At 41.2% G+C, this 27,593-nt stretch overlaps 2 protein-coding genes and 1 pseudogene across 2 annotated transcripts; 2 read left to right on the top strand and 1 right to left on the bottom strand.

Moving 5' to 3' along the window:
- Positions 1-3,599: 3,599 nt before the first annotated feature.
- Positions 3,600-8,220, top strand: LOC142660047 (olfactory receptor 8G17-like; annotated as a pseudogene).
- Positions 8,221-11,471: 3,251 nt separating this feature from the next.
- Positions 11,472-12,386, top strand: LOC142660046 (olfactory receptor 8B3-like). Its single transcript, XM_075836697.1, is given in 1 exon segment — positions 11,472-12,386. A coding segment is annotated over 1 exon segment (915 nt).
- A 5,153-nt stretch (positions 12,387-17,539) lies between these two features.
- On the bottom strand, positions 17,540-18,472 carry LOC142658879 (olfactory receptor 1N1-like). Its single transcript, XM_075834493.1, has one exon. It carries the CDS (start codon positions 18,470-18,472, stop codon positions 17,540-17,542), a length of 933 nt encoding a protein of 310 aa, XP_075690608.1.
- Positions 18,473-27,593: the final 9,121 nt, after the last annotated feature.

Genomic DNA, 27,593 nt, shown 5'->3' with positions numbered 1-27,593 from the left:
TTGTGCGCGCTGGCCCTTTAAGGCCGGGCGCGAGCGTGCGCGCGCACCCTACGGGATCCAGCCGAACGGAGCGGAAGTGAGCGCTGGCATCTCCTAGGAGGGAGACGGAGGCCAGCGCTCCATGGCTGCGGGCGTCGGGAGGTGAGTAAACCCGACGGCCCGCGGCCATGGGCGCTACAGGAGGTATCCATTGCTGTCCAGAAGGTAAGACTAAAGTTTGCCCATAAACATCTAGGCAAACACCAGGACAATTTTTGGCCATAGTATCCGAAGACATGTTAGGCAGCATTTCACCAGAACAGCCTGATGCCAACACTATAAAACATAGCGGTGGATATGTTTAGATTTGTTTAGGTTTATAAATTCTTCATTGTACCAGAGGACTTGAGACCATCTGTCAGAAGATAGAAGCTCAGATGAAAGTTGACCTTACAACATGACAATGACCCAAAACATACCAGTAAATCCACCAAGGAATGGCTGATAAAAGGAAATGGAGGGTCTTCGAATCGCCAAGTCAAAGCCCAAATTGAAATCCCATCAAGTTGTGGGGGAATTCTAAACAAGTTGTGTATTCAAGAAACCTCTCAAACATCACACAGCTAAAAATTCATAGAAGAGGGAAAGACTTCACCCTGTTGATGTAAGAAACCAGTAGACAATTTAAAGAAATGAACACTGGAGGTTGAGTCTGCCAAAGAGGACAATACCGGGTATTAAAGTCAAGGGTCTAGTTACCTTTTCCACAGAAAAAAATGGCTTATTGGAATTTTGGGTTTTAAGAAATGATTTGCAAAGTCATCACCTATATAATTATTGTTAAGGATCTGCCAGGCACAGCTTCTGTATCCACGCCCATAGGTAATCAGTCTGCACCTGCTTCTATGTCTGTGAGACTGACTCCATCTTCCACCACTCAGGATGGCAGGCTTAGGAGTGGGAGAACCTATCACAGCCTGGCCAGATGGAGCTAGCTCCCGCCCTCTGTCTATTTATACCTGCCTTTCCTGTTCCTCCTTGCTTGTGATTCTTCTCGTTTGGTTTCCTGGCCCTGCTGCAGCTTCTTGAACTATTTGACCCTGCTTCATATTGACACTGGCTTACTGACTACTCTTCTGCTCTGCGTTTGGTACCTCGTACACTCCTGGTTTGACTCGGCTTGTTCACTACTCTCCTGCTCTGCGTTTGGTACCTCGTACTCTCCTGGTTTTACTCGGCTCGTTCACCACTCTTGTTGCTCACGGTGTTGCCGTGGGCAACTGCCCCTTTTCCCTTGCTTCTGTGTACCCTTGTCTGTTTGTCTGTCGTGCACTTATTGAGCGTAGGGACCGTCGCCAAGTTGTACCCCGTCGCCTAGGGCGGGTCGTTGCAAGTAGGCAGGGACTGAGTGGCGGGTAGATTAGGGCTCACCTGTCTGTTTCTCTACCCCCATCATTACAATTATATACTGTTTTAATTTAAATCAAATATTGATATGTCCAAATATGTCAAAAAAAACGGGGGTGTATATACTTTTCAGATGGCTGAATAATCACAACATTGAGATCTCATAAAATATAAATGACATTTTATCCATCCACATGTAACCACGTGATTATACATTTGGGATTATCTATTAATGAGGACATGATCCAGACGGTTCTTCTTGGACCCCGGGGACTTAATTATATTTATTAACCCATCGTTACCAGCATATATATATAATCTCCCATGTAACCTAATTGACAGTAAGTGAATGCAGATAACTCATCACTGGTTCTGACATCTGGGCTCCTTTTTGGATTTCCATTGAAAGTTCCTGCCGTAAGTAGCGTCCAGAAACCCCACCCTGCTGATGATATGAGACACGTTTTATTACGCTGCATTTACGTTCTCCATATTACAATGGTTTGAAGAGGTGAGGTCACTAATCTCCGAAAAAAAATATTTTGGGCAAAATGTTTTAGTATGTTCTGCTTGACTTTTACCAAATAAATAAAAAGTGTTTAATAACCACTTTTTATCTTTATTTGGATGCCTATAGTATATAACAAATAGAAAACTAACATAAAATTATGGTAAATAGTTGCAAGATATTAGATAACAATTTAAAAAAACCACAAAGTTGTATATAAATATGAAAATAATTATGTAAATGTTGTTTTCATCTGAAAATAGAATTTTTCTTTAATATTATTTACAAAGAATAAAATAAATAATAATTGTATATTACTATTACCCAAACATATGTAATGTAACCATTTTTTATATAAAATACTACAAAATGCAAACAATAATAATAATAATAATAATAATAATAATAATAATAATTATAATATCATTTTTTTTATTACCCAGGTGTTGGCATTACATTATATTAGTGGATGATATTTCACCCTCACATTTCTACAATTTTATTTGGAAATGTTATGCAAAAATATAATAATAATAATGGAAAAACCTTAAAAAAAGGTTAATATTTAATATTATTATTATTATTATCATCAGTAGAAGTAGTAATAGTAAAGGTTTTTGTTGAGACTGTAATATAGCTAGTTTATCCTTAGGATAGGCCATCAATATATGATTGGTGGGATGGGACACAGCATCCCCTTTATTGGTTACCCAGGCACAGTGCCGTACATAAAGTTGTGGCTGTGCCTGGTACTGAAGCTTTTACCTGAAAGGGACTGAGTTGCAGTTCCAGACACAGCCACAAATTTATGCATTGCGCTGTGCCATCAAAGCTGAAGTCTTGAAAAATCCCTTTAATAAAAATTTTGTCATAGAAAATAAAAGTGTATAGGAGATAACAAAATATATGACAAAAGACCTCTAAAATCTAAAGTAAATGAGAAAAATTAGGAGGTGGGGGTGTTATTTATTTATTTATTTTTCTATGTAAATAATAGAAAATTTATTTGTTTAAATGTTATTTATGGATACTATAATTATAGAGAACTATATAGGGACATTTTAGATGTGGCACAAACAAAAGCTTCCACTGGGGCATTTCTGTATCTACTATTGATTTATTTTTAAGTGTATGTGCAGCCTTCTCTCAGTGAACATGCATGGGCACCTTGTTTTTTTTAAGGTAATTTTTTTTTTTGGGGGGGGGGGCATTACCAGACTACCACCGCAGTTATGACATGTGTGCTGAATAAGTTCTAACTTTCACATTTCAGAAAACCCATTTAATGGAGTAATACTGAACCATCTGCCCAATCTCTATTGTAACTAAGGACCTTCTGGTGATCAGCCGATTGACACGGATCAAGAAGCTAGAACCTCCTGCCACACATTTCTCCTGCAGGGGCGGCTTTTGCAGGGGAAATGTGGTATGATATGGCACCCATTCCAATGCATGTACATGTTGAGTTCTCCATACATTGGTACAGTTCTCTGCTCTGGCTAATATAGTGGGATTCCTTTCCCACTTTATGATGTCCATATGCCTTTATAGAGTATAGGGATAGTTTTTATTTTAATGAAACAGCCCCTGTAAGACCGATACATGCAATATCTATTGAGTAACCATATGAAGACCACAGTAAGCCTCCAGGAAACGACTAACTATGTGTATGATTTATCTTTTCAGATTCAAGTTGATCATACAAATGTATATGAATGAGACCACCATTGAGTATTTCATTATTAAAGGAGTCTCAGATGTCCCTGAATTACAAATGACCATATTCATTGTAGTACTGATAATTTATCTCACCACGCTTGGAGGCAACATGGTCATCCTGATCTTAGTTTGCATGGACTCTCATCTCCACTCACCTATGTACTTCTTCCTGGCTAACCTGTCCATTGTAGATATGGCATCCACCACCACCAGTATGCATAAGATCCTTATAAGTTTCATTACCGGGGATAAAACTGTTTCATTTCATGGGTGCCTGACGCAGTGCTTTATGTCTGGATCCTTAACAGTGCAGGAGCTGTTCATACTGGCAGCCATGAGCTATGATCGCTATGTGGCCACCTGTAGACCTCTGAGTTATCATCTGGTCATGAACCATAGGACATGTGTTCTGTTGGCTTCTTCATGCTGGATCTTGGGATTTCTCTTCGTTAGTCCTCTTGTTGGGATATTATCACGTTTTTCATGTTATACATCCTCTGACATCAACCACTTTATCTGTGATATTGTCCCGTTGCTAAAAATTACCTGTAGTAATACCGCCATTTTGGACATTTTATTCCTCATTGAAGGGTTGTTTCTTTTCACTATTGTTCCATTTCTTTTGACTTTTATTCCTTATATTTTTATAATAGTGGCAATACTGAAGATCCGAACCAACAATGGTAGACGTAAGGCCTTCTACACATGTTCCTCACACCTCACTGTGGTCATCCTTCTCTACACCCTTCTTATTAGTCAATATTTGGTGCCAACCTCATCAAGCAACATGGATTCAAAAAAACTCTACGCTCTGTTTAATATGGCTGCTATACCTCTATTAAACCCATTAATTTATAGCTTTAAAAACAAAGATATGAAGGCAGCTCTAAGGAGGAGGGTTGGGTGGAAGCTGTAAAGTGGTCACTCAACTATTCTTTATCTAAGACTTTCCTTATGTACATGTTAACTTAGGTAACATATTAGTATTGACTACAAAGTAAGGGACCCTGAGGCCAGTGACGGACTGGGGTCCTTTGGGCCAACTAGTGGAAATTATTCTATATGCGAACCCACCATCTCTACAGAATACGTGCACATCCACTTGTTGAAATCATTGTACACATAGGACATATCGTCAATAAGGTCTAATAGGTTATTTGTGGATCACCCATATGAAAAAGACCCTAGTGGCAAGTTCTTGGCTCCCAAGTCATCTCCAAATGGGGTTGTCTTCTGCTAGCCCTTTTAGGACCCATTATTGGGTAACAGTCTGGGCCCATTGGAGGATCCTCTGGTACTCTGGTGGGCCAGTCCAACCCTGCCTGTGGCCTTCTGACTACATATTGATCCCAGTATCTCCTGCCTACCACCATAAAAGAATCACATTGAAGATTCCTGATGTCTGACATTTTTTCCACCATGGCAATGGGAAGAAGCTTTTTATTTATTGAGAGGGAACTCATATTGGGGCAAGCAGCAATCTGGACAAGAACATAGCATATTAAATTCAATGTTAATAAATGTAAAGTAGTGCACCTAGTCTGTAGTTATAGCATTAATGCTTATACATTACACGGAAGAAGAGAAACACTTGGGTATTCTGGTTACAAGTAAACTAAACAGTGGTACTCAATGTCAAGCAGCAGCTGCAAAAGTCAATAAGCTTTTAGAGTGTATAAAAAGAGAGAGAATCTCCAATGTAATATTAATCTATATATCTCTTGTAAGACAACATCTTGAATATGGAATTCAGTTTTGGAGTCCACATTGTAAAAAGGAGAAAGAAGACCTGAAGAACGTTGAGGTGATGACTAGTTAGATGGGATGGGAGGTCTATAAAAATTCAGGCTTGCTTAGCCTGGATAAAAAAACATCTTAGAGGTGATCTTATTAACATGTATATGTGTGGTAAACACAAAAAAAAGTAGCACATCATTTATTCTTTACACTATACAAAGGACCAGGGGACATTCTAAACATGAGGAAGAAAGGCAATACAGGCATTAATATAGGAAAGGGTTCTTTACAGTTAGAGTGGTCAGATTAGGGGATGCCCTACCCTAAGAGGTAGTAATGGCAGATACAATGACATCATTCAAAAAAGGCAAAATGCTTATCTAATGACAAATGGTACAGAGGGTTATATATAATTTATCAATGAATGATATATAATTGATCTGGGAGAGGTTGAACGTGTCTTTTTTCCAACCTAAGTAACTCTGTAACTATAAAGTGTTATGCCTCATGCACACGAACGTGTGCGCCATCCGAGTCCCGTCAGTGATCTGAGGAAAGATAGGACATGTTCTATCTTTCCTCAGATTGGAGACACGGACCATTTTTCACGGACCCGATTCACCCGCTAAATTGAATGGTTCCGTAAAGTCTATCGGGTGCCACTCGGATGCTGTCAAAAACGGCCCGAGTGGCACAACGGTCGTTTGGAAGAGACCAGTGTTAGAGATGTCTATTTGAAATGTGGGTACAAGAGATCCCAGACCTGTGCTCAAGAGGAGGTCCCATCTGGACAACCCCTGCCCACGTGCCCTATTATTCCATATATTACAGCGTGGTAAAACCAATGATTGTGAACCAGATAACTTATCATGCAAGGATTTACAGATGATCCAGAACTTCATAATATTATTTTCTTCTTGGTACTTCTCATTTATCTTACCACACTAGTTGGCAATACCACCAACAGAAATATCTGGCCCCCATATGGGCAAATTGTCAGAGCCCCTGAACTTCCTATTATGTCCATTTCTAACCGGCCATGAGTCATTGAGATTGACAGCTATGAGTTATGGTCACTACGATGCCATCTGTCAACCTTTACAATAACATAATGTCATGAAAAAGAGAACATGTTCTCTTCTGAACTCCGTCTGTTGGGTGTGGGGATTGTTGGGATATTTGACACCTATACTTGCTACCATGGGGTGATGAACCCCTTCTGTGATATTCTTCCTTTGTTGTAAACTTGTAATGATATTTGCAAACCTTCATTTTGATCACGTTTAAAGGGGTTGTCCAGAGTTAGAAAAACATGTCTGTTTTTTCCCAAAAACAGTTCCACCCCTGTCCACAGGTGGTGTAAGGTATTGCAACTCAGCCTCATTCACTTCAATGGTGCGGAATTGCAATACCAGTCACAGCCCTTGGACAGGTGTGGTGCTGTTGCTCTCGCTTTAAGTCCTGTGGACTTGATACCAATGTTGATGCCAACCTTAGTGTAGTTTAACACCGCCACTGTCCCTCTGCTAAAGCCATAGATTTACAGTCTGAAGAACAAAGACTTTTTTTTACTGCATGGTGCTACAAAAAGTGGTTACCAATGATACCAATTAATAAAGTCAACTCTTTATTTCACCCCCTGGCTCTACAATCTAAAAAATGTTGTATTTTATATGAGGATTGATAATTTTTTGTGACTCCGGTGGCCCCATAGCAAAATTTGGAAAGGGTCCCATTGAACTATAACCAACATTAGCAGCATTTGAGCCTTCGGAATTGAAAGATTATGGCTATTACTTTTTTATTTTACTCCCTTTCTTGGCCACTTATCTGCCACCTCACATCCTCCTCTGCAATTATCCAGATTCCTCCCCATTTTAGTGGTGGAAACGCAACTATCACTAACTGCTACTCATGCAGAGGTCGCAGTGCACCCGAGATCTGGTATCTAAGGGGTTCAAAGACCCTTCTGCCACATACAGATGTGTCCACTCTTAACTTTTCTTGAATCGTGTTGCATTATACAATTTGTCATGATACTAATTCAATACAATCTCGCGCCATCCAGTAAAAAAACCTATTTTTTTTAACATAGGAGTCTAAAGGCGACAGACGGCCAGTGGTTGGCATCCGTCAAGGGCATCCAGTAAAAAAAAACACACATTAAATGTATACTTTTTTTTAACATGGAAGTTATATTTTTTTTTACATGTTTGTTTAACATCTCGCGCCGTACATCTCGGGATATGTTAGGTTTGGAGATAAGGAATGACATGTCTGTAAGAAGACACTAGTATTATAAAAGGCGCAAGCTAGGTGGGGGGCAATTTAACAGATTTTTGTATAGGGACCCATGGGTTTTAAGTAATGCTTTTGGGCCACCATAGTAGTGGCAATGCATTGTACCCTGGTAGTTACACACTTGACAATCACCAATATAAAAAATGTGTGTCCACCCTTTGCCTTTGTTATAGCTTCCTTTCTTCCATATTTTGCTTCTTACAATCCTGGTATATTCAATGATGTTGAGTTTTGGGCTCTGGGGTGGCAGGTCTATTGAACACCAGCAGCTTTCTTGTATGAAAAGTACGTCTTGGTGTTCTCAAAAGTTGCTTGGGGTCATCATCTTTCCTAATTACACAAGGATATTACAGGTATTAACATATATTTGTACTCATGATCCAGCCCAGATGTCCTTATACATCCCCAAATATTCACTGATCCTCCACCAGACTTCACCGATGGTTGTAGACATGTTCAAAGAGTCTTTCATTGTTTTGGTGGTGGTCATACCACTATCGGTTACTTCCAAACATCCCAAGATCTTCAGTCCAGAAAACCATCCTAAGATCTCAGATGTCCAGTTCTAGTGTTTTAGACAACATTGTCTTCTTCCCCCCCCCCCCCCAATAACTTCTTGAGATGCTTTTAGACCCATAGCGTTGACTTGTCGTCTCACACTGTGCCTGGGGATTATTTCGAGATCTGACGCAAGAGTGGAGGTTATTTGCCAGTGGTTTGTTGTTTGTGTGATTCTTTGTCACTCTTTAGAGGGTACCATAATGTCAGTGACACATGTGGGAACATCTTTAGATAGGAGAATAAAGCTGTAACCCATCGGCTTTAAAATTGGAAAGATGGTGAACAAAAATAAAGAGCGATTATCCAATGAAAGAAGCTTCAAAGAGGGACCCAGATGGTGACCTCGTAAATAATGTACAGCATGGTGTAATCTATCAATAGGTATGAGATGGACGCAATTGTATTGGGGGCACAATGGGCAGAGTGACCTCTCGGCACTGGGTCCCCTTAGCCTTGGACCCCATAGCAGGAACATGATCTGCCTCCGAGGGCGGTACGCCCCTGCTGCCATATCACATACCATTAAAGTCAACAGTAAATATACACCTATAACCTTATAGACGAATTGATATGACTTTAACCCTAGTATTGACTATGATATTGACCCTGCTACCAAGTTCTAGTATAGCTATGACCTCCTTGGTGCCCATAGACCACAATCGTATCTGCAGCTTCCAACCCCTAGGGAGCCTCATCGACATTACGAGACAGTGCTCTAAATATAAGGATCCCAGTTGACACGCGTAGGCCATTGGCTATTAATAAAATTGGCATCCACTGTGTAAAATTATTTATAATATAAAAACTGCGCTAATTATTATCACAATTGGGATTTATTGACGTGAGATGTAGAACCAATTTGTATTTGCCAATTAAAGTGCATTGAACCAATACCAGGGGATTAATTATCAGTACCACATAGCCTTATATATACAGTACACCTGTAACATCAGTGAGCTCTATACACACCAAGAGCAGCACATCACAGAGGAGGCAATGGTCACTTCTTATTAGCTACACAATAACTTAGGAAAGATTATAGTCCCGAGGTTGATCAGACACAAACTCCAGGACTCAGTAGATCGACCTGAACAGGTAAGTAGAGGAAATGTATGTATCCTATGAATGGAATGACATACTATACGAGAGGTCTCCATGCTATAGAATTGATGCATTTTTGGCCCTTTGTCATTCGATTGACCAATATTTAGCTTAGAGGCGGACACCGACAATAGGGTAACGGTATATGGACCCCTTGTTTTTATGAAGGTGGGTCGCTAGCCATAGACCATCTCACTTATGGCTAGTCCACCAGCAATTGTGAGACATGGATGGGAATGAGTGTAGCACCTCACATGTGATCTTTTTAAGGTACGAGTGAGCCCCTTTGCCTGCAGGGCCCCTATTCAGCGGCACAGTTTGCACATATTATATTCTCGCCCCGGATTTAGCTGTAGAAATTCATGAAAGAATATAAGTTAAGCCCCATGCACATGGCATAGGATGTACACGGAGTCTGTATGCCGGCCGAGCCTTAGGCATTTCACTTGCCATATGGTGACTCTGTACGGTGACGTGTAGAAGAATATTTCTTGCATCCAATGCAAAATGGCCCCATTTTTTTCTGTTAAGTTGGTTATGATTTTGGGATGTAATTATACGCAGGTACAGTATGGTCCCATAGACTTCTCTAGGTGTTATATATAACTCGGAAGTTGTATACAGCCATAGCCTAAGACTGCGGATAGTGACATATAATGACATATTTCAGCCTAACTACGGAAAATCTGAAAATGTCTCCATTGGAAGATGAGAAAGATCTTTGTCTGGTGGCTCTCGGGGAGGCCTGAACCCCACTTTGTCAGCCGCACTGTTGTGCTGTCCTTCTCCTTCTTTTTGGTGGATCTCTCATAGGGTTTCAGGAAGCTGAGATATGTGGAGTGGTTTGACAGGGTCCTCATACTGGGGAACTTCTGGCGCCTGGTCATTGTCTTCTCCTGACTAACCAACCAATGACTTTGCAGGGTTAAGGAGTTAAAACTGGACCCAAAAAAATCTCTAATAACTACCGATTTAGCTTCAGTGTGATTATTCAACATATCCCCATATATTTTCTGCTTTTGCATTTTCATTTTCAGGTTATGCATGAAATATAACTTTAAATCGGTTGTCTGGAATTAGAAAAAAAAGGACTGCTTTCTTTTTTTTCCAAAAACAGCGGCACTCTTGTAAATGGGTTGTGTCTGGTATTGCAACCAATTCATGGACATCAGTGGCGCTGATTCTAGAAAAAAAAGAAGCCCCTTTTTTCTAATTTTAGACAACCCCTTGTACGCCTTGTTCACACAATGCAGTTTTGGTGCAGTTTTTTTTTTTAAATAATTTTTTAAGCCACAACCAGGGGTTGGATCATAAAGGGAGGAGAAGTATATAGAAACTATTCTACTTCTCTTTTTCTTAACCACTCCTGGTTGTGGCTTCAAAAACTGCACCAAAACAACTGGACCAAAACTGCACTGTGTGAATATACCCTAAGAAAAGCAATGATGTATGAGAACTAGTTATGGGGGTCACTTTTTCAGATATGAAGCTAACAAAGGTGTGGGGATAGTTTCGAGTATCAGGGTGTTGGTAGCTCCTGTCCACCTCTATAAAGCAGCAAAACGAATTGTATCTTGATTTCATGAACAAAAATAATAATAAAACATGTATTTAAAAAACATTAAGAATATAATGAGTGATATATATTTTTGAGTCAAATCAAAAAGTAGCAGGTACCTACAAGATGGTGGGTAGGCTGTATCATATATGGCGCCAATTAGGTGTCTTGGGCAAGGGCATACATAAAGTCAAGGGACCCTAGAGTAAAGTTTAGAATAGGGCCCCCTCCTGGACATGGTTGACACTACCACACCAGTATCCATATGGGATAGGAGAACTTGATGCTCATTTGGCCTCCGTCTCCTTTGGTTAATTCCCCAGAACCGTATTTGCTGATGTTGTAGGGTCTGAAAAGAAGGGATTCCTGCACAAGTTCCTACCATCCACTTAAAAAAGGGATTGGCTGGACCCCCACTCTACTCCAGGGGCCCCATAGCATGGGTTGTCTATGTGGCATGGCCACCCTTGGTCATGAGATATAGACAATATATGCTGAGTAAATTAATTTTGGAAAGTTGTTGATGGTCAGGTGAATACTTTGCTCACCCGTATATTCATAGAAGGGTCTCTTTCCAGGAAATACAGCCTGATGAGGAAGATGTTTAGGAATGAGACCACATTTTTTATCATATGAGGAATCACGGATGATCCAAAGCTTCAGGTTATTATCTTCTTCCTGGTTCTTCTCATCTACCTCATCACTCTCAGTGGTAACATGATCTTCCTTTTACTGGTCTGCTTTGATCATCATCTCCACACTCCCATGTACATCTTTCTGGGCAACTTGTCCATCGTGGACATGTTATGTTCCACCATCACTCAGCATAATGTCCTTCTAAGCTTCATTACCAAAGACAAGTCCATTTCCTATATTTCATGCATGACACAGATGTACATGTTTGGATCTCTAACCGGTCATGAGCTACTGATATTGACGGCTATGAGTTATGATCGCTACGTCGCCATCTGTAACCCACTACTTTATCACAATGTCATGAATAAGAGAACATGTGCCCTTCTGAACAGCGCCTGTTGGGCGTGGGGATTTTTGCAAGTCTTGCCACCACTTGGGGTCTTCTTCACCTTTACTTGCTACTCATCTACTGTGATCAACCACTTCTTCTGTGACATTCTTCCTTTGATGAAACTCTCTTGCAATGACACTTCATTACTACACACCTTCTTCTTTATGGAGTGTTTAATTCTTATAGGCTCTACCCCCTTCATTCTAACCTTCGTTTCCTACATTTTTATCATTCGGAACATACTGAAGATACGTTCCACCACTGGAAAACGTAAAACCTTCTACACATGTTCCTCACACCTCACCGTTGTTCTATTGCTCTACACAACTCTTTACAGCCAGTATCTGCGACCAGACCTGAAAGACTCGACAAAACTGTCCGCCCTGTTTAACACGGCCGCTGTCCCTCTGCTCAATCCATTGATTTACAGTTTAAAGAATAAAGATGTTAAAGCAGCTCTCAAGCGGAACCTGGTCCTGCAGAAATGAGAACCCCAAAAGTTACTGCATTGTAGATGCCTTTGAACACAATGGCATGGATACCACCAAAATAACCCAAGTAGATGCTCTAGAGCCCACAGAAAGCCCCATCCCTCTTCCAATGGTTGGTGTGAAACTGAGCAGGACCCCCCTCCCTCATCAAATACAGTATTGAGGGAACTTAGCCCAAGTGTCTTTCTCTCTTACAACAGAACGGATGTGAAGATGAATTAGGGACATGCCCTTTTGGGGGTATCATGTGAGCCCTATTCTGTTTTTGCGGTGGGCCAGAATTTCTCTACGTAGTTCCTGTTTCAATACAATTATTGCATAACGTTGCCTTTTTTTATCTTCCTTAAAGGGATTATGCAGGGACCAAAAATTATTATCAGTGTAGTCCCTGCAGTATGTCATACACGCGCTAATATACATTCCGGTCCTCTTCATGTGACCGGCCCCGCTGTATTCTATGTACATGCAGTAGCAGGAGCAGTAGTACAGCAATTACAGAGTACGGCAGGGCAGGTCACATGACGAAGAGTTGTATTGTCATCAAAGAAGACTGCGCAACTAGACTTCCGGTCCCCCGGCAGCGCTATAAAAATCTATGAAAATCTGAGAATCAGCGCGACGGGACCGGAATGTATATTAGCGAGTGCCTCACATACTGCAGTGACTACACTGATAATAATTATTGGTCCCCACATAATCCCTTTAAATTTGGCTTGACTTTTCCTGTCACTTCTATTGACACATATGGTATCACAATAAAAATCTCCCATTAATAAAATTGAGTTCTGATAACTGATAATGAAAAGACTATAATGATTGTGTCATGTTTCCTGTACTATGTGTAAAGTTTACTTCCAGCACCAAGTTTACATGTTACTAGATCACAGGTGCAGAATGCGTGTTTTTTTTTAGGTAAAGACTATTCTAAAAAGGAAAAACCTCACCCCTTTCCCAGTAATGTCCCCCTTTAACGCAGTAGTCAATTCAGGGCTTCCTCTTTCCTTCAATAGTAACAACAGGTTTACCCACATTCTCCTATCAGTCATATTAGGACCCTTCTCCTCCAGCAGTCACAGCAGGCCCTCCCCTTTCTAGCCACAGCAGTGACCCTCTTTCCCAGTATATCAGCCATTTCAGGTCAGGCAGAGGCCTAATGTAGTGTTATGCAATGGAATGACTGACAGATGAGTGTCATTTATACTTTATCTTCATCTGGGGTTGGATTATTCTCATAAGCAGTCAATGTTTAACTGTTTATTAGTTCCAAGTTCAAGAAAACTGTCCAGCAACCAATGACCAAATAACCAAACAAACGGAATATTTATAGGATAAAATATCTTTATGGTGTTTTGTATCCTCAAAAAAAGAAGAAACTGCCGTTATTCATATACATTGCCCGGTGATGGCAGACATTTCTGCGGTGTATATATGTTGACTCGTTGAGGGCACATTTGTAAAAAGGGTAATTTTATTGACACTTTTTTATTTGCAAAAATGGTACAATTCGGAAAATCCTTCAACAGAATATAAGCCTATGTTTATAAATGAGCACAAATGTAAGGTCCAGTCATCATTTCATTAGAGGTGACCTCATAGAGACACTGTATGACATTCATGATATCCACGGTCCCGGGTTTTGCACGTTCTCATAAATCTTGGGTCCGCCAGATCCATCAGTGCTACCAATAATGTGGTTCAATGAGACCAGTTCCCAAACAAAAGCCCTACCACATAAGATGACACCAGTATTATAAATGGCACATGGTAGGTGGGGGTCCCCCCAGTATATATGATTTATTGACAAACCAGTTCCATCACATAGTTCTCCATTCTAATGTGAATAATGAAACTTTATAAAATTGCATGTAACTTTATAATCCATTTATAACATCATAATGCATCAATCCTATGACATCACAGGTGGTATAAATACAGGTGTAGAGGCCCTGTGTATCCGTCCTTACAGACCTATACCAATAAAGATTCTCTGGCGGTGGGAATATAATTCTACATGTCAAGTCTACCCTAAAGGCATAGCATGCAACTGTTGTTGGGTCCTGGGGGGAGGACCCAGCGTTGTATTCCTCCCCCTGCTTAACATGTCTCTGTCCTATAAGCTACCTGCAGACACTACCAGGAGGAGCTCTGTGCAGTCACATTTGTACAGCTCCCATTCAAACCTAGAAGTATAAATCCATATAGAGTTAGCTCCCCCTAGTGGTGACTACAGTCAGCCAGAATTATATCATTCATCAAGTCAGAAAAGCAGAACTCTATACAGATATATTATGAGATTAATCAGCACCAATTTTTGGGCCTTAAAACAGAATGGTGAAAATAACTTTAATAAAGGTGTAGTTAAATTGGCTTTCAGTGGGGCTTATTCTGAGTTTTGCTCTGGGTCTCTATAATTTCTTTGTATGCCCATGACAGATACCGGTCCTTGACTTGGGTACACTACAGAGAAGAAAATGTCTTGACTTCTGACCTTAGGAACCATCATGCCAAGATCAACAACCTCAAAAAGTGGACATATTATTAAATTGGAAATAAACTTTAATAAAACTTTTGACATGAAAAAAGTAAGAAGTTTTGATCAGCGGGGGTCTGAGCGCTGAGACCCTCATCGATTGCTGAAAAGACGCATCAGAAATGCTCAGGAGAGCGCTGTGCCCCTTAGTTTCTGATCGGCTTTGCACGTAAAGTCGGTGCTGCTCTCCTCCTTATCAAGGACAGAGATAAGGACTTATGGTTCAGCACAAGCAGTGAAGTGCTTATCTAATGGCTATTCTCCCCACTACTTGCAGTCTTTATACCTCTTACTGCCCATGCCCGGCTTCCTTTCTCTGTCTGTTTCTCTGATAAGAGCAGAAGCTGCACATTTGAACACCAGGGGGCGCTATTACAAGCAGATAATTGCCATATTTCTGCGAGGATTTTTTTTTAATAACAATACTTTACAAAGTTACTCTAAATGTATATTCAGTTTATATATTGCCATTTCTATTGATGGCACAACCCCAACCCAAACGTAGAATTCAAGTCAAGTGATCTCCGTAGAATATATCTTTCATTTCTTCTTTTTTCATTTTGTTTCATCCAGTTTTCAGTTGAGCCCTAATGAAAGCCACAGATACAAGTATTCAACTAGCTAGAAAATGTCTGATAATGACACCACCTAATGCCTCGAGAAGACTTTCTAATCCCATCTTCTCTGAGGGCATCACATATGTATTATTTCTTGTAACCCCCAATTCCAACACTTTTTTTTTATTCCCTGTTGTTTTTTTGTATAAAGGAGTTTATAAATGATAACTAGTGCCATAGAGTGCCTGGACAGAGCCTCACAATGCTGCTTTAATGCCTACATAGTGTGCCCTACAAAAGTCAAAGACAACGTCTGCATGAAGCGTGTATATTCTTCCCAGGTTTTATTGGGTTTGGTCCGGGTGCTCTGGTTCCCTCAAACACTCCAAAAACTTATACTGGTAAATGAACTGTCTTTTATTACATGATGCCTATTAAAATCAATGGGTCGTCTGTATAAAGTACAGATGAGCCGTGTCCAAGAAGTAGGACTCCCTGTGTTACATTCATAAACCTTTTTAAGGCCTATGTAAAAGACAACACCTTAAGGGGTTTTCCCATGATTAATATTTATCATCTCTCCACAGGATAGGTGAAAAATATCTTATCGGTGGGGGTCCGACCACTCAGACCCCACCGATCACGAGAATGGGCTTAACTTGGCATTTCTGGGAGCCCCATAGGAATGGAGCGGTACTGGGCAAGCTCAGCGACCGCTCCATTAATTTCTATGGGGCTGCCGAGGCCTATCTTCGGCAGCCCCATAAAAATCCTGTAGCTAGGTCAGAGGCGTAGCTAGGTTCTCCTGCACCCGGGGAAAAGATTCATCTTGGCGCCCCCCCCCCCCCAAACTCTTTCCCGACATCTCTTTCCCACTCACCATGTTTGCTTTCTCAACCAATCAATGAGGTGTAACTTTTTTTTTCACTTTTACTTTAATGTAACTGAAGCATAAAGCCATTTGTACATTTTACATGCAGTAAAGTTCTATGTGCGGTCCTTGTTTTGCGGATCCGTGATATGCAGCCGTCTAAATGGCAACGGATGTGTGCTTGAGGCCTTAGACCTCATGCCCACTTCAGTTTTTTTTCATCAGGGTGCTATCCGTTGTTGTCACTGATAGCACCCTGACACATTCATTTCAATGGGTCCATGCACACTTCTGTTGTTTTAACGGAACCGTGCCGCCGTTCCCTCAAAAATAGGGCAGATCCTACTCCTAGGCAGGAGGAGAGCTGTGTGTAAGACCACTCCTCCCCAGCCCTCTCTTCCTCCATCCTCCCTGCCTGTCTGCTAGCTGGGGCTGAACACTTCAACGGTGTTCTCCACACAGGCAGAGTGTATGGCCGGCTGCATTATATGACGTCACATGTGACGTATAATGCAGCCGCCTGGAGCACACACGCTCTGCCTGTGCAGGAGAACATCGTGCATACATTACACAGCTCCCGCTCCTGTCCCATGCGCTGCCCACGGCACTAAATGTCTATGGGGGTACCGGCCCGGAGGGCACATGCCTCCACTCCCCTGGTCGGCACCTCCCCCTTCTTTCCCTTGTAGTTGCGCCCGGGGCACATGCCCCGCCTGCCCCCCCTAGCTACGCCCCTGGATAGGTGATAAATATTGATTATGAGAAAACCCCTTTAAGTGACAGAAGACTATGGCCTAAAGTAACAGACTTACCTATGAGGGTAGCAGGCATTTGAAAGGGAACTGTGTAATGCTAAATTTCTCCTGTGGTAGCGCTGAAGGGAAATTGAGCACTTACTGCTGGGGGTTCCAGCAGGAGGATCCTCTGCGACCAGCTTATTGTTAAGGGACCATTCTTACAGGTAGCGATTGCCCAAAGTGACCAATCCTGCAAAAGGAGACTCAGAGGCAGGAGTAAGAAAAAGGAGAAGGGATGGGGGGGAATTGTGTAAAATTGACCACAAGAAATTATCCAATTCCCTTTGTGGGGTACGGCAAAAAAAAAAATCTTTGGGTGTTTTTTTTTTTGCCTTCTGGATACTTTAGGTCTGAGAAAGGTTGAACTTGATGGATGACCTAAGTAGCTGTAATATTTACTTGTATTTAGCACGACATAGAATCTGTTTTAAAGCCCTTTTCACATCTTTATTATTTAGGCTGTAGATCACTGGATTTAGCAGAGGAACAGCGGCTGTGTTAAAAAGAGCAAAAAGTTTCTTAGATTCCAAAGTGATTCTTAGGTTTGGGGTCAGATACTGGCTAAAAAGTGTTGTGTATAGTAATATGACCACCGTGAGGTGTGAGGAACACGTGTAGAAGGCCTTCAGTCTTCCGGAGCTTGAACGTATCTTCAGTATGGCGTGTATTATATATATGTATGACAAAAAAGTTAAGAGAAATGGAGTCAATATCACTGTAAGAAGTCCTTCGATGAAGAAAAGTTTTTCCAAAAAAGAAGTGTCATTGCAGGAAATTTTTATGACAGGCATAATATCACAGAAGAAGTGGTTGATCTCAATGGAGGAATAGCAAGAGAAGCGGCAAACAAGAACAGTGAAAGGAATGACTTGTATAGACCCCAAAACCCAACAGGCAGAGGCCAAGATAGCACATATTCCAGTACTCATAACCATATGATACCGTAAGGGCTTACAGATGGCCACATAACGGTCATAACCCATGGCCACCAATATCAACAGGTTAATGCTAGCTAAGGAGCCAAACATATGCATCTGCACCATGCAAGCCGCGAAGGAAACCGTTTTATCGCCGGCAATGAAATGTATAAGGATCTTATGCAACGTAATGGTGGAACAACTGATGTCTAGTATGGACAAGTTGCCCAGAAAGAAGTACATGGGAGTGTGGAGCTGAGGGTTCTGACAAGCAATGAGAATGGTCAAGTTACCGCATATGATGAAGAGATAAATCAGGAGAACCAGAAGGAAGATCGGAAGCTGAAGTTGTGGGTCATCCGATATCCCCTTAATGATGAAATACTTGATTGGTGTTTGGTTCGCTTGCATTGTGACCAAGTCAATCATCTGAATGATGTAGATATATACAATGGAACCTCTCCAGAAGACCACCTCCTTGGGAAAACCACCTCCTTGAGAAGACCACCCCTTAACGCAAACTAGATTTCCTGTGACAGGTTTTCAGTTCCCGCTATGTATATTGTTCCTTTTCTTTGGGAGGACTACCCCATTTTTCAATGCAATTTTGGGTGGTCTTTTCAAAGAGGTTTCACTGTATTACATTGGGGGTACTTCTATAATAATGAGAGCCATACAATGATGTTTAGAGGGGTCTGGTTGAATTGAGACAGGGTGATGGCCCTGGGGAAGAATCGATTGTAGATTTCCATGTGGGGTAAGTGTTAATGTTTTAGTATTTTATCTTTTAGTTTGTTTTTTAAATTTTATCCCAAATATTTCCTTTTCTTGCTTACAGAATTTTCCAGCCATTGTACACTGAAATGAGAAATTAAAAAAAAATAAATATATATATATATAACTAAAAATAATTTAAAGTTAAAACAAAACAATAAATAATATAATTTTTTTTTTAAAATAATACATCTTTTATCACTTCTCTCGTGTCTGTGTTAATAAAGCTATCTGGGTTTTCAGTGTACCTTTGGCATATGTACCAAGAAAGCTCCTGGCGCATATGCTGAATGTGTCCATAGGGCCCCATTGACCCGATGTATGCCAAAGGAGTGTGTTTTTGGCAGACGCCTGGGGGGTATGTGACGGCATTACTTTTTTTTAACTGTATTAAGTAGTGAAGCATTCTGCAAAAAATGTATAATTTTTTTTTTTATAATGGCAGCCAATGGACGGTGTTTGCCCCTGTATGCCATACATCAGAGACTTCCTTCGGAGTTATACATTGGGAGTATTTACTGACGTTTACCTCCAATGTACAATGCAAATTACGTGTGAATAGAGCCTAAGCTCATTACTTTGAGGGTACGACCACACACGCCGTGTTCGGGGCGGATATGATGCATCAAGCTGCGCAGCGTATCCGTCCTGAACACCACAGGGAAAATCCGCAGTGTTTACGCCGTGTGTGTTCGTAGCCTATAGGAGTACCCAACAACCTCTTCTCTTTTGCTAGGTCCCCTAATTACTAGTCTATGACAGGGGGGTTCTGCGGCTCCACAATTTTCAATTTCTTCGGTAAGGGAACCTAGCGCTGAACGCTTGTTCCAAATCAGCATTGCTCTGCGTATCATAAAAATCAATGAGCAGCCCATTCATTTCAATGGGTGCACCGGAGAAAGAGACACATGGGAAGCTGAAAAGAATGGAACATTTGAGTATTTTTACCATAATCTCACAAAGGAGCACCAGCAAAAATTGCAAAATTGGGGCCATTTTAATTTAAAGGGATTTCAGTGATTTGCAACAGCTCCACTCTTGTTCACGTATTGCATCGGGTATTGCTGCATTCACTTGAATGAGGCAAAGTTGCAATACCAGACATGGCCCATGGGTAAGAGAGGTGCTGTTTCTGGAGAAAAAAAAAAGCAGACCCATTTTCCTAATCTTATACACCTTATTAAAGACAGTCATCCAAAAGATATCCGCAGGACTGTTTCTGCATAAAACGACATTATTAATCTGGATGCTGTGGTGCAATGAATGAATCCAGCAAGAAACTGCTGCAAAACCACGAGAAAGATTAAGAATCAATAGACCCCTTAGAAATTAAATTCACCATTACACTCAATGTGTGAATCCAGCTGAAGACGCTCAAGTGCTCCGCATGATCACCACACAGGTCTCTCCTGATAAATATGCCATCTCCTAAGTGGTAAGTAATTCCCTATCCTCACGTGAAAACCTTGATTGGTAATTAGGGGGCACTTATTTATAGACACATCACTCGCTATTAGTGGTGAGTACAGATATTAAAACCCGCAGGTAAAGATTCTCTTGGGTATTTCCAGACAAATTAAGAGAATAAAACCAATCAGGAATTCACCTGTTATCAGTAAAAGTAACTTAACAATGATAATTTAATTCAGAAACTTAGGTATGGCATATATTACAGTAAAATTCGCACCCAGAGCTGCATTTATAATTCTGCAGAAACCCAACATTCCCGTTATGCTCAGTGCCTGTACGGCAATGCCAGACTGGGGTTCCTTGGGCTCATTATCTTTACACGCATAAACTGAATGGCCACTTTATTAGAGATGAAACATGCAGGAATTGCATATTTAAAGGGGTATTCCGGTTACAACAAGTTGGTATTTGACATCTCGGATCCCCACTGTTTATGAGAACAGGGAATGGAGACCGAACCCCAAGTTTGAACCAAGCGGCAGGTCGCTCATACGCACTGCCGCTTCATTCATTCTATATGGCAGCGCCGGAAAAAGCCAAACACTTCACTCGGCTATCTCCGTCACTCCCATAAAGAATGAATGGAGCGGCAGAGCGCATGAGCGACCTGCCGCTCGGTTCAAACTTGGAGTTCGGGCAACTTCTGGCTTCCCGTTCTCGTAAACGGTGGGGGTCCGAGCTGTCGGACACCCACCGATCAGCAAGTTACCCCTTGCCCTACGGATAGGGGATAACTTGTTGTAACCGGAATACCCCTTTAAGTTACAGGAAATATTGCTTTATATGCTTTATTGTATTTTGGGCCCTCCGTGGCATTGCAAATAGTATGCAAGTATAGGTAGTTGCAGCGTTGTATTCGGCTGCAATTGGCTTGACTGTGCACCACCTGTTCTCCATAACATTCTTTACATCCTGCTCTGAACCTTTTGATAGACGAGTTGTTGACGTCCGCAGAATCCTTTCGCGGGATGTTTTTACTCGATCTCATCATTCTTGGTTTACTCTCGACACCATTGCACGAAAAAACCCACAAGGTTGGCAGTTTTTGAAATGCTGGCCCCCGGCTAGTCTAGCACCAATAACCATGCCTGCTTCGAAGTTGCTCAGGTCACTCGATATTTCCATTCTAATGTTGATTTACACTGAAATTGATCCACGGAAAACCTGCTCACATGATTTCATGCTGCACTCCGGGGTGACGTGTCTAATTTCCATACAGGAAAGATCCAATCTTGAAAGGGCCAGGGTCTCTAATAAAGTGGTTATTCAGGGTTGGTCATATACATGGCTGTAGACACCACTGAGGCAGCCTAAGCAGCTGCTAATGGGACTCATGAAGAAAGAGTTCCAAATAAGGTTGACCCATCCTTCTCCATGGGTGGTGTCATCCTGCACGAGGCTTTCTATCAACGGGGACCTCCACATTAGCAAATAAGGAAAGGGCCACAAGTCCCTTTTGTTCTGCGATAGATAGGACGGTCCTGTAACCAGAATAGTACGGTGACATAAACAAGAACCGGGATGGACCCCATTTTTCAGTGCCACTTGCCACTTGCCCCTAAATTCCTACCTGATCAGATAGATTTCCCTTTTTTCACATTTTGTTATGTTGAAGCCTTGCGCTAAAATAAAAGCCATTTAAGTTTTGCAAATTTATTAAAAATGAAAAACTCAAACTTCGCATGGACATAATTATTCAGACCCTTTGCTATGACACTTGAAGTTTAGCTCTGGGGGCCTCCCATTTCTCTAGATCATCTTTGAAATGTTTCTACACCTTGATTGGAGTCCACCTGTGGTAAATTCATTTGATTGGACATGATTTGGAAAGACACACCCCTGTCTATATAAGGTCTCACAGCTGACAATGCATATCAGAGCAAAAACCAAGCCATGAAGAGGAAAGAACTGCCTGTAGAGCTCAGAGGCATGATTGTGTGGAGTCACAAATCTGGAGAAGGGTACAACAAAAATTTCTGCTGCACTAAGAGTTCCCAAGAGCACAGTGACCTCCATAATTCTTAAATGGAAGAAGTTTGGAACAACCAGGACTCTTCCTAGAGCTGGCTGTCCCACCAAACTAAGTAATTGGTGGTCACTCTGGCTGAGGTCCGAAGATCCTGCGTGCAAATGGGAGAAACTTTCAGGTGGTCAGCCATCACTTCTGCACTCCACCAATGTAGGCTTTATGGCAGAGTGACCAGAAGGAAGCCTCTCCTCAGTAAAAGGCACATGAAAGCCCAACTGGAGGACCCTCAGACTGTGAGAAACAAGATTCTGTGGTCTGATGAAACCAAGATTGAACTTTTTGGCCTCAATTCTAAGTGTCATGTCTGGAAGAATCCAGGCACTGCTCATCAGCTGCCCAATACCATCCCTACAGTGAAGCAAGTTGGTGGCACTATCATGCTGTGGGGGGTGTTTTTCAGTGACTGGGACAGGGAGACTGGTCATGGTTGAGGGAAAGATGAATGGAGCAAAGTACAGAAATATTCTCAATGAAAACCTGATCCAAAGTTGTCTGGACCACAGACTGGGCCGTAGGTTCACCTTCCAACAAGCACACAGCCAAGACAACACAAGAGTGGCTTAGGGACACCTCTGTGAAGATCCTTGTGTGGCCCAGCCAGAGTCCTGACTTGAACCCAATCGAACATCTCTGAACATACCTGAAAATGTCTGTCCACCGACGTCCCCATCCAACTTAACAGAACTTGAGAGGATCTGGAGAGAAGAATGGCAGAAAATCTCCAAATCCAGGTGTGCAAACCTTGCGGCATCAAACCCAAGAAGACTGGAGGCCATTATCACTGCCAAAGGGGCTTCAACTAAGTCCTGAATAAAGGGTCTGAATACTTATGTCAATGTAATATTTTATTTTTTCCTTTTCAATAAATTAGCAAAGATTTCTAACATTCTGTTATCACGTTGTCATCATGGGGTATTGAGTGCAGAATGAGGGGGAAAAACATGAATTTTTGTTATTGTAGCACAAGAACCCAACATAACAAAATGTGAAAAAAGTGAAGTCTGAAGACTTTCCGTACACATTGTACGAGCAGGTTATTTGTGATTTTAGTTTCTGTTCATAATAGAAGCCAGGACACAGAGGCAAAGTCGGGCCACCAGCGTCAGACCAACCACATTGACTTATAATGGGGTTTATCGGGATCCGTTGCGATGTTTGTCGTTTTGACGATAAGAACAGTGTTGCATTCAATTCTATTGTTCCTGTCAAATCTGACAGGAACTACAACAGATGTTCTAAACGGACCCTTTGATGCCGATGTGAACAGAGCCTAACTCTGTAAAATTGTCCATTGCAGCAAGTGATTGGCTTCAAATGGGGTTGTCTTCTGCTGGCTATTTGGGGACAATTATTGTATCAGAACTTGGGCCCCTGAGAGGATCCTCTGGTGGACTGTACGCCCCTGGTATAAAGAATCTGTTTGTGATGTAGTACAATGTGTGGTATTTGCACCGGACACCAGATGAAGATCTCACCTTAGGTGGCGCTCTGCCAGTACTACAGAGGGTGGCAATTCAGCCTCCAGTCTTACACTCCTGCACAACCCTGTATTTGGGTATTATTGAAAATGTGCAATAATCCCTATAGGCACAAATGTATGCAGGACCTGCCGAAGGACCCGCACAGCTTTGGCCACAATGTCTGTTCAGGTCCTGAAACCGGGGGGCGGAACTGCAAAGCACCACAGGGGGTGAGAAGTAAGAAGACTGTGAGAGTGTGTAATTTGACGTGTGTGTATGGTGTGTGATGTGTGTGTGTAATATGTGTCTGTCTGATGTGTGTGTGTGTGTAATGTGTGTGTGTGATGTGTAATGTGTCTGTCTGATGTGTGTGTGTAATATGTGTGTGTGATGTGTGTGTCTAATATTATGTGTCTGTGTGATGTGAGTGTGAGTGTGTATAATATTGTGTCTGTGTGATGTGTAATATTATGTGTCTGTGTAATGTGTGTGTAATATGTGTGTGATGTGTGTAATATGTCTGTGTGTAATGTGTCTGTGATGTGTGTAATATGTGTCTGCGTGATGTGTGTGTGTGTAATATTATGTGTCTGTGATGTGTGTGTGTAATATTATGTGTCTGTGTGATGTGTGTGTAATATTATGTGTCTGTGATGTGTGTGTGTAATATTATGTGTCTGTGTGATGTGTGTGTAATATTATGTGTCTGTGATGTGTGTGTGTAATATTATGTGTCTGTGTGATGTGTGTGTAATATTATGTGTCTGTGATGTGTGTGTGTAATATTATGTGTCTGTGTAATGTCTGTGTGTAATATGTGTCTGTGATGTGTGTGTGTAATATGTGTGTCTGTGTGATGTGTGTGTGTAATATTATGTGTCTGTGTGAAGTGTGTGTAATATGTGTCTGTGTGATGTATGTGTGTAATATGTGTCTGTGTGAAGCATGTGTGTAATGTGTCTGTGTGATGCATGTGTGTAATGTGTCTGTGTGATGTATGTGTGTAATATGTGTCTGTGTGATGTATGTGTGTAATATGTGTCTGTGTGATGTATGTGTGTAATATGTGTCTGTGTGAAGTGTGTGTAATATGTGTCTGTGTGATGCATGTGTGTAATATGTGTCTGTGTGATGCATGTGTGTAATATGTGTCTGTGTGATGTATGTGTGTAATATGTGTCTGTGTGATGTGTGTGATATTATGTGTCTGTGTAATGCTGTGTGTAATGTGTCTGATGTGTGTGTGTGTGTGTAATATTATGTGTCTGTGATGTGTGTGTGTGTAATATTATGTGTCTGTGATGTGTGTGTGTGTCTGTGATGTGTGTGTGTGTGTGTGTGTGTAATATTATGTGTCTGTGATGTATGTGTGTAATGTGTCTGTGTGAAGTGTGTGTAATATGTGTCTGTGTGATGTATGTGTGTGTGTAATATGTGTCTGTGTGATGTATGTGTGTAATATGTGTCTGTGTGATGTATGTGTGTGTGTAATATGTGTCTGTGTGATGTATGTGTGTAATATGTGTCTGTGTGATGTGTGTGATATTATGTGTCTGTGTAATGCTGTGTGTAATATGTGTCTGTGATGTGTGTGTGTGTGTGTGTAATATTATGTGTCTGTGTGATGTGTGTGTAATATTATGTGTCTGTGATGTGTGTCTGTAATATTATGTGTCTGTGTAATGTCTGTGTGTAATATGTGTCTGTGATGTGTGTGTGTAATATGTGTGTCTGTGTGATGTGTGTGTGTGTGTAATATTATGTGTCTGTGTGATGTGTGTGTAATATGTGTCTGTGTGATGCATGTGTGTAATATGTGTCTGTGTCATGTATGTGTGTAATATGTGTCTGTGTGATGCATGTGTGTAATATGTGTCTGTGTGATGTGTGTGTAATATGTGTCTGTGTGAAGTGTGTGTAATATGTGTCTGTGTGATGTATGTGTGTAATATGTGTCTGTGTGATGTATGTGTAATATGTGTCTGTGTGAAGTGTGTGTAATATATGTGTCTGTGTGATGCATGTGTGTAATATGTGTCTGTGTGATGCATGTGTGTAATATGTGTCTGTGTGATGTATGTGTGTAATATGTGTCTGTGTGATGTATGTGTGTAATATGTGTCTGTGTGATGTATGTGTGTAATATGTGTCTGTGTGATGTATGTGTGTAATATGTGTCTGTGTGATGTGTGTGATATTATGTGTCTGTGTAATGCTGTGTGTAATATTATGTGTCTGTGATGTGTGTGTGTAATATTATGTGTCTGTGTAATGTCTGTGTGTAATATGTGTCTGTGAGGTGTGTGTGTAATATGTGTGTCTGTGTGATGTGTGTGTGTAATATTATGTGTCTGTGTGATGTGTGTGTAATATGTGTCTGTGTGATGTATGTGTGTAATATGTGTCTGTGTGATGTGTGTGATATTATGTGTCTGTGTAATGCTGTGTGTAATATGTGTCTGATGTGTGTGTGTGTAATATTATGTGTCTGTGATGTGTGTGTGTGTAATATTATGTGTCTGTGATGTGTGTGTGTGTGTGTGTGTGTGTGTGTGTAATATGTGTCTGTGATGTATGTGTGTAATATGTGTCTGTGTGATGCATGTGTGTAATATGTGTCTGTGTGATGCATGTGTGTAATATGTGTGTGTGATGTATGTGTGTAATATGTGTCTGTGTGATGCATGTGTGTAATATGTGTGTGTGATGTATGTGTGTAATATGTGTCTGTGTGATGTGTGTGATATTATGTGTCTGTGTAATGCTGTGTGTAATATGTGTCTGTGTAATGCTGTGTGTAATATGTGTCTGATGTGTGTGTGTAATATTATGTGTCTGTGATGTGCGTGTGTAATATTATGTGTCTGTGTAATGTCTGTGTGTAATATTATGTGTCTGATGTGTGGGGTCTGGTTTGGCGTCTGTATTTAGGGGGTCTATATTGTCGCTATTCTGGAGTCTGTATTTAGGGGTCTATATTGTCGCTATTCTGGAGTCTGTATTTAGGGGGTCTATATTGTCGCTATTCTGGAGTCTGTATTTAGGGGGTCTATATTGTCGCTATTCTGGAGTCTGTATTTAGGGGGTCTATATTGTCGCTATTCTGGAGTCTGTATTTAGGGGGTCTATATTGTCGCTATTCTGGAGTCTGTATTTAGGGGGTCTATATTGTCGCTATTCTGGAGTCTGTATTTAGGGGTCTATAGTTCTTCTGGGGTGAGTATTTATGGTCTGTATTTAGGGGTCTGTTTTGCAGTCTATATTTATTCTGGGTTCTGTCGTTATTTTGGGGTCTGATATTTTCAGGGTTTGGTCTGTATTTATTCTCGGGATCTTTAGGAGGTTTGGTTTGGGGTCTGTATGTATTTCAGTGTCCGCTGACTTATTTGTTCTAAAGTTGGGTTTGTATTTATTCTGGTGTCTGGTCTGGAGGTTGTATTTTTTCTGGGGTCTGTAGTTTGTATTTTTTCTGGGGTCTGGTCTGTATTTATTTTGCAGTCTAGATTGTGCTCGGGGGGTCTGTATTTAGGGGTCTAGTCTGTGCCTGTATTTATTTTTGGGTATGTATTCTGGAGAATGTTCTTATTCGGAAGTCTGAATTAGTTTCGGGGTCTAGTGTGGGGGTTTGTATTTGTTCTGGTGTCTATATTTATTCTGGGGTTTTAATTTATTTCGGGATCTGGTATGAGTTCTGTATTTTGGGGGTATTTTCTAAGGTCTGTATTTATTCTGGGGGTCTGAGTGCATTCTGTTTTTTTTTAGGGGGTCTGAGTTCATTCTGGGGTTTGTTAAAACTTTG

The sequence above is a fragment of the Rhinoderma darwinii genome, chromosome 8, assembly GCF_050947455.1.
Source record: "Rhinoderma darwinii isolate aRhiDar2 chromosome 8, aRhiDar2.hap1, whole genome shotgun sequence".
Classification (NCBI taxonomy): Eukaryota; Metazoa; Chordata; class Amphibia; order Anura; family Rhinodermatidae; genus Rhinoderma; species Rhinoderma darwinii.
This window is presented reverse-complemented; position numbering and strand designations above follow the sequence as displayed.